Genomic DNA, 7,873 nt, shown 5'->3' with positions numbered 1-7,873 from the left:
TTCTATGCTCTTAAAACTGAACTCTAAATCTTTTAAACTCTCTACATCCTAGCTATGACTGTAACACTATATTCTGCATCCTCCTTTTTTGATTTGATTTATCATTGCCACACGCATAAAGTGAAAAGTTCTTCCCTATATGCTCTATGAACGGTATGTTTTGTCTGTATAGTGTGCAAGAAACAATGCTTTCTGCAATAACCCAAAACATTTAGCCCATTCCATCATCAAGCCAGCCTCCCATCCATTGACTCTGTCTACACTTCCCGCTGCCTTGGGAAAGTGACCAGCATAATCAAGGACCCCACGCACCCCAGACATACTCTCTTCCACCTTCTTCTGTCAGGAAAAAGAGACAAAAGTCTGAAATCACGGACCAGCCGACTCAAGAACAGCTTCTTCCCTGCTGCCATCAGACTTTTGAATGGACCTACCTTATCATAGAAATCATAGAATCCTACAGTGCAGAAAGAGGCCATTCGGCCCATCGAGTCTGCACCAACCACAATCCCACCCAGGTCCTATCCCCACATCATCCCCACAATATCCCCACATCCCAGAACACTAAGGGCAATTTAGAATGGCCAATCAACCTAGCCACATCTTTGGACTGTGGGAGGAAACCCACGCAGACACAGGGAGAATGTGCAAACTCCACACAGACAGTGACCCGAGCCAGGATTCGAACCCAGGTCCCTGGAGCTGTAAAGCAGCAGTGCTAACCACTGTGCTACTGTGCCGCCCATTATATTAAGTTGATCTTTCTCTACACCCTAGCTATGACTGTATACACTACATTCTGCATTCTCCCCTGTGTACTCTATGAATGGTATGCTTTGTCTGAATAACGCACAAGAAACAATACTTTTCGCTGTACGCCAATACACGTGACAATAATAAATCAAATCAAAAATGTGACAACAATAAATAAAATTTTGATTTTACCCTACACCTAACTGCTGGCAGCAAGCCCACTCCTCCATTTATTATTTCTAAATGCTTCCACTGTTTTATTAATTGTCAGCTTAGATGTGTGCCGGAGTGTGGCGACTATGCGATTTTCACAGTTAAAGTTTAAAGTTTATTTCTTAATGTCAAAAGTAGGCTTACATTAATACTGCAGTGAAGTTACTGTGAAAATCCCCTCGTCGCCACACTCCGGCGCCTGTTCAGGTACTCTGAGGGAGAATTTAGCATGGCCAATGCTAAAGGGATATAGGCCAAATGCGGGCAATTGGGATTAGCTTAGGGGTTTCAAAAAAAAGGGCAGTGTGGACAAGTTGGGCCGAAGGGCCTGTTTCCATGCTGTAAACCTCCAATGCACCTAACTGCCATCAGGCTTTTGAATGGACCAACCTCATATTAAGTTGATTTTTTTTACACCCTGGCTTTTTGATTTGATTTATTATTGTCATATATTAGTATACAGTGAAAAGTGTTGCTTATTGTGTGCTAAAAAAGCATACTGTACATAGAAGGAAAGGAGTGCCGAATGTAGTGTTACAGTCATAGCTAGGGTGTAGAAAAAGATCAACTTAATGCGGGGTAGCTCTGACTCTTAACACTACATCCTCCCCTTTCCTTCTCTATGTACAGTATGCTTTGTCTGTATAGCGTCCAAGAAACAATACTTTTCACTGGATACTCCTAACACGTGACAATAATAAATCAAATCAAATCAAATCATATCTTTCCGACTGTGGGAGGAAACCGGAGCACCCGGAGGAAACTCAGGGAGACCGCCCCCCTCCCTCCCCCTGCAGTGTGAATGTAAGCCTACTTGTGACACTATTAAATAAAGGTGGGGGAAGAGGGAAAAGTTTCTCTCTGTGAAGAAGGGGCTCGGAGCTCCGAAAGCTTGTGTGGCTTTTGCTACCAGATAAACCTGTTGGACTTTAACCTGGTGTTGTGAGACTTCTGACAGCAGGACCTCAACATTTCTTTTGCTGCATTTGACTTCAGGCAGCTGCGTCATCACTGCGGGGAACAATGGCCCGCGCGTGCGCGGGGAACAATGAGTGCGCGGGGGCGGGGGGAGTGTTCAGGGCGGGCTTGGGGGAACGCGCTCGGGTTCCCGTTATGCGCGCGCGCGCGCGCACGCGGGGTGAGCGAGCAGGCTCCGCCCACTGCCCCGCCCCCCTCCTCCTCCTCTCACAGAATCTCCTCATCGCTGAGCGAGGAGAGAGTGAGTGGAGAAGCGGGTAGCGGAGAGAGAAAGGGATAGAAGGAGAAGGGAGGGGAAGAAAGGTCGGGGCATGATCCGGGAGCTGTAGAGATAAATAAACCGACCGGGAGAAAGAAGTTTCCAGAAGCGGGAGGGCGGCCGGAGGAGATTTTTGAAGCGGGTCGGTTGAAGGGGTGAGTTCCCCCTCCTCACTTGGGTGGGGGTTTAAAATGGGGCTGGATGCGGGAGGCTGGCGCCGGCTGCTCGGTTACCTGCAGCACCCCGAGCAGGTGGCCCGCTTCCAGCGGCTGTGCGGCGTGGCGGCGGCGGCCCGCCCACCGTCATCTCCCCTCCTCTCTAACGGTGACTGCCGCCGCCATGCCGGCAAGAGGAACGGCGTGGCCTGCGAGCCGGCGGCTCCGGGGCAGCCCTGCGGCGACAGGCCGGCCCAGCAGCAGCAGCAGCAAGAGGAGGAGGAGGGATCGGCAGCCTGGCCCCGGCCCCAGCGGAGGAACTCGCTGAACGCCGCCGAGGAGGAGGAGGAGGGGGCCGGCGGCCAGTTCGTGGTCCGCAACCGGCTGCTCTACTACCTGTTCAGCCTAGGCACCGAGCTGGGCAACGAGCTCTTCTACATCACCTTCTTCCCCTTCTGGCTCTGGAACATCGACCCGTACGTCGGCCGCCGCCTCATCGTCATCTGGGTGTGGGTCATGTACCTGGGCCAGTGCACCAAGGACATCATCCGCTGGCCCCGGCCCCGCTCCCCGCCGGTGGTCAAGGTGGAGCTGCTGTATGACTCCGAGTACGGCATGCCCTCCACACACGCCATGTCGGGCACCGCCATCCCCTTCTCGCTCTTCTTCCTCACCTTCGGCCGCTGGCAGGTAATCCATTCATTTATCCTCTAGATGACGGGACTGGGAGCATTCTGGCCAAGTTTGCCGATGATACAAAGATAGGTGGAGGGGCAGGTAGTATTGAGGAGGTGGGGAGGCTGCAGAAAGATTTAGACAGTTTAGGAGAGTGGTCCAAGAAGTGGCTGATGAAATTCAACGTGGGCAAGTGCGAGGTCGTACACTTTGGAAAAAAGAATAGAGGCATGGACTATTTTCTAAACGGTGACAAAATTCATAATGCTAAAGTGCAAAGGGACTTGGGAGTCCTAGTCCAGGATTCTCTAAAGGTAAACTTGCAGGTTGAGTCCGTAATTAAGAAAGCAAATGTAATGTTGTCATTTATCTCAAGAGGCTTGGAATACAAAAGCAGGGATGTACTTCTGAGGCTTTATAAAGCACTGGTTAGGCCCCATTTGGAGTACTGTGAGCAATTTTGGGCCCCACACCTCAGGAAGGACATACTGGCACTGGAGCGGGTCCAGCGGAGATTCACACGGATGATCCCAGGAATGGTAGGCCTGACATACGATGAACGTCTGAGGATCGTGGGATTATATTCATTGGAGTTTAGGAGGTTGAGGGGAGATCTGATAGAAACTTACAAGATAATGAACGGCTTAGATAGGATGGACGTAGGGAAGTTGTTTCCATTAACAGGGGAGACTAGGACGCGGGGGCACAGCCTTAGAATAAAAGGGAGTCACTTTAGAACAGAGATGAGGAGAAATTTCTTCAGCCAGAGAGTGGTGGGTCTGTGGAATTCATTGCCACAGAGGGCTGTGGAGGCCGAGACGTTGAGCGTCTTCAAGACAGAAATTGATAAATTCTTGATTTCTCGAGGAATTAAGGGCTATGGGGAGAGAGCGGGTAAATGGAGTTGAAATCAACCATGATTGAATGGTGGAGTGGACTCGATGGGCCGAATGGCCTTACTTCCGCTCCTATGTCTTATGGTCTTATGGTCTTATGGCTCACACATCTAATCAATCTCGGGCGAGACACACTTTATATTTGTCTGTATGTTGGATCATTTTTGGGCTCGATACTCGTCTATATGTTGGATCATTTTTGGGCTAGATACTTGTCTATATGTTGGATCATTTTTGGGCTAGATACTTGTCTATATGTTGGATCATTTTTGGGCTAGATACTTGTATGTATGTTGAATCACTTTTGGCTTTGGGCTAAATTGACCCTAGTGTCAGGGGGAGGGGGGGATTAACAAGGTAAGTATGTGGGGTTACCACAGATAGGGCCAGGGTGGGATTGTAGTCGGTGCAAGACTGGATGAGCTGACTGACCTTCCTCTACACTGTTTTGGATTCTGTTCTATGAATGCTCAGGTCTGGCAGCATTTGTGGAAAGAGTTAACGTTTCCAGTCTAAATGTGACTCCTCTTTAGAATTGCGGTGGCACAGTGGTTAGCACTGCTGCCTCACAGCGCCAGGCACCCGGCTTGGGTCACTGTCTGTGCGGAGTCTGCACTTTCTCCCAGTGTCTGCGTGGGTTTCCTCCGGGTGCTCCGGTTTCCTCCCACAGTCCCAAAGAAGTTCTGGTTAGGTGCATTGGCCATGCTTAATTCTCCCTCAGTGTACCCGAACAGGTGCCGGAGTGTGGCGACTAGGGGATTTTCACAGTAACTTCATTGCAGTGTTAATGTAACTCTACTTGTGACACTAATAAATAAACTTATTCTCTGGGTATCCGGGACTAGGGCAGTGCTCTGTCTCTGCTTCTCGGTTTCAGATCTGGGGATAGTGCTCTCTGATTTCAAACCTGGGGACTAATTGAAGGGGTTTTGAACAGTTCGTACAACTGTAATTCTTTCAATGATAAGTACCCGTTGCTTTGATTTAAAGGTATGGTATCATTATGGATAATGGGTTGAGGCCAGGGCCAATGACCCCAAGCTGTACTTGTATTACCCGTTCTGTTAGTCTCTGCCTGGGGTAACGGAACTTTTGCGTACAAGTAAGCATATAGTGTTCTCTACTTAACATTCAGATGCTTGTCAGGTTTTAGTAATAACAAAGAACCAATGGTGCTTCTATCAGACTTTAGAACATTTCAAAGCAGAACACAGAAATGTACTCTGTATGTTAGTTACTTACCACGAGCCAGGTTTAATTGGAGCTTTTATTTTGTTAACGAATTATAACTTCTGACTTAATCATTCTGAAGGTCTAAACATGACCTGACAGAAGTCTACAAGATTGAGGGGTATGAACAGAGTGGATAGTCAGAAGCTTTTTCCCAGGGTGGAAGAGTCAATTACTAGGGGGATTAAGGTGCGAGGGGCAAGGTTTAAAGGAGGGCTATGGATATCGCTGGCTAAACTTAAAACGCCGGCTTAGATAGGATGGACGTAGGGAAGTTGTTTCCATTAGCAGGAGAGACTAGGACGCGGGGGCACAGCCTTAGAATAAAAGGGAGTCACTTTAGAACAGAGATGAGGAGAAATTTCTTCAGCCAGAGAGTGGTAGGTCTGTGGAATTCATTGCCACAGAAGGCTGTGGAGGCCGAGACGTTGAGCGTCTTCAAGACAGAAATTGATAAATTCTTGATTTCTCGAGGAATTAAGGGCTATGGGGAGAGAGCGGGTAAATGGAGTTGAAATCAACCATGATTGAATGGTGGAGTGGACTCGATGGGCCGAATGGCCTTACTTCCGCTCCTATGTCTTATGGTCTTAAACCAGCATTTATTGCTCATCCCATAGTTAACAGCTTGATGACTCATTATTCAAATACTGAAAGTATAGCTAGTATTAGAAAGCTAAATACAATTTGCAAAACTTCTGAATGTCAGACAGCAATCTAACTTATACAGCCAGCAGCACAAAAGCAAATATGTTTTGTAACACAGTGGTGAGCACTGCTGTCTCAGCGTCAGGGACCTCAGTTCAATCCTGGCCTCGGGTCACTGTGTGGAGTTCGCACATTCTCCCCATGTCTTTGTGGTTTCCTCTGGGTGCTCTGGTTTCCTCCCACAGTCCAAAGATGTGTGGGTTAGGTTGATTAACCATGCAAAATTGACCTCGGTGTCAGGGGATTAACAAGGTAAATATGTGGAATAGGGTCTGGATGGGATTATGCTCGGTGCAGACTTGATGGGCCAAATGGCCGCCTCCTGTACTGTAGGGATTCGATTATTCTATTTTAAGTTTGTATGACATTAGAGAGAAAGATGCAGAGAACCTCTTTGGGGAGGCATGTGTTGCAAGAAGTGAAAGTCTTTTGGTCTTTTTAAGTTAAAATTCCTCTATGGTTTGCATTTCTGACAGACCATCAAAAAAACACTGCTTATTTCATCCCTTTGCTATGTTCCAAGGAAAATGACAGAAGGAGGAATTAACTAGAGGGCCCCTCTGGTTAGTGAATAACATCATATCTTGGTGCTGTGACTGGAAACATTGTTTTTCAGTTGAAGAAGGCATTGGCACTGCGTGCTTTGAGAGCAGATGCGAATGTATCATCCACTATCAGACCTTATAGTGTAATCCAGAAACATGGATTCATTCATTAACAACTACTGCTAATCTCACACATTGGTGGAAATGAAAATACATTATGCAGATCTTTGCTCTGTAACCTATTGGACTTAATTGAAATTTTGTTGGATATTGGTGTGTTGCTACCAATACTGGGGTAACTACTAGAAGCTAAGCTTGAATGTTACAAAACATATTTGCTTTTGTGCTGCTGGCTGTATAAATTAGATTGCTGTCTGACATTCAGAACTTTTGCAAATTGTATTTAGCTTTCCAATGCTAGCTATACTTTCAGTATTTGAATAATGAGTCATCAAGTTGTTAACTATGGGATGAGCACTAAATGCTGGTTTAGCCAGCGATATGCATAGCCATCCTTTAAACCTTGCCCCTCGCACCTTAAACCCCCTACTCTTCCAGGGGCCATATCCCTCTATTCCCATCCTATTCATGTATTTGTCCAGATGCCCCTTAAAAGTCACTAACGTATCTGCTTCCACTACCTCCCCCGGCAGTGAGTTTCAGGCACCCACCACCCTGTGTAAAAAAAAAAACTTGCCTCATGCATCTCCACACCCAAGGACTATTAGTTTTTGAATTCCACGTGTAAACCGTATCATTAAAATCTTGAAATAACACATAAATTTTAATTTGCAAAATATATTACACAGCTTTGAATAAGGTTTCATATCTGTACTGCTGAAAACATTTGTCGCATGCTTTCTTTTTCTTTTTTCCTGGATGGACAGTGTTCAAATTGTGGTGTGGCACCTATTTTTCATGAGACTAGATAACAAATGGTAGCAGGCAGTCTGACTGTGGGTAGTGCCTAATCCTGTACTAATCTTCTATTGTCCTTGGGTATGCATTTGTTTTCTCTGTCAGTGGATTATGATCAGAAACAGAAACACTGCTTCTTTCCCTTCCCTAACCTATGGATGCTGATGCAAATGTAGGATTGCTTGTTGTCCTTTGACTCAACTCCATTTTACACAATGCAAAAGCAGCATGCTTGAAATGAAAAAACGCTCAGCAGGTCAGGGCCAGCACCTGTGAAAAGAATCAGAGTTCATTTCTGCAAGTGACCAAACTGCCCCTGGTATCGAGCAGTGATCCATAGTTGATTAAAGAATGGAAAAGTCCAGGCAGACTTGCAACTATTGTCAGGTTGTAATGAATGAGATGTTATGATGTAGGCAGAAGTTGGACTGACGGAGGTTGAGGGGCGACCTGACAGAAGTCTACAAGATTGAGGGGCATGGACAGAGTGGATAGAAGCTTTTTCCCAGGGTGGAAGAGTCAATTACTCGGGGGTCTAAGGTG

General features: G+C 46.7%; 1 protein-coding gene across 1 annotated transcript in view; it reads left to right on the top strand.

Moving 5' to 3' along the window:
- Window positions 1-2,172: 2,172 nt before the first annotated feature.
- Window positions 2,173-7,873, top strand: part of sgpp1b (sphingosine-1-phosphate phosphatase 1b) — a 29,543-nt gene continuing 23,842 nt past the window's right edge. Inside the window, exon 1 of the mRNA XM_078234243.1 lies at window positions 2,173-3,048. Within this exon, the coding sequence (XP_078090369.1) occupies window positions 2,395-3,048 (654 nt within the window). The 5' untranslated portion in view covers window positions 2,173-2,394. The remainder of the gene's footprint in view (window positions 3,049-7,873) is intronic.

Source organism: Mustelus asterias, chromosome 18, assembly GCF_964213995.1.
Source record: "Mustelus asterias chromosome 18, sMusAst1.hap1.1, whole genome shotgun sequence".
Taxonomy (NCBI): Eukaryota; Metazoa; Chordata; class Chondrichthyes; order Carcharhiniformes; family Triakidae; genus Mustelus; species Mustelus asterias.
The sequence above is the reverse complement of the archived record's forward strand: the minus strand, read 5'-3'. Positions and strand labels throughout refer to the sequence as shown.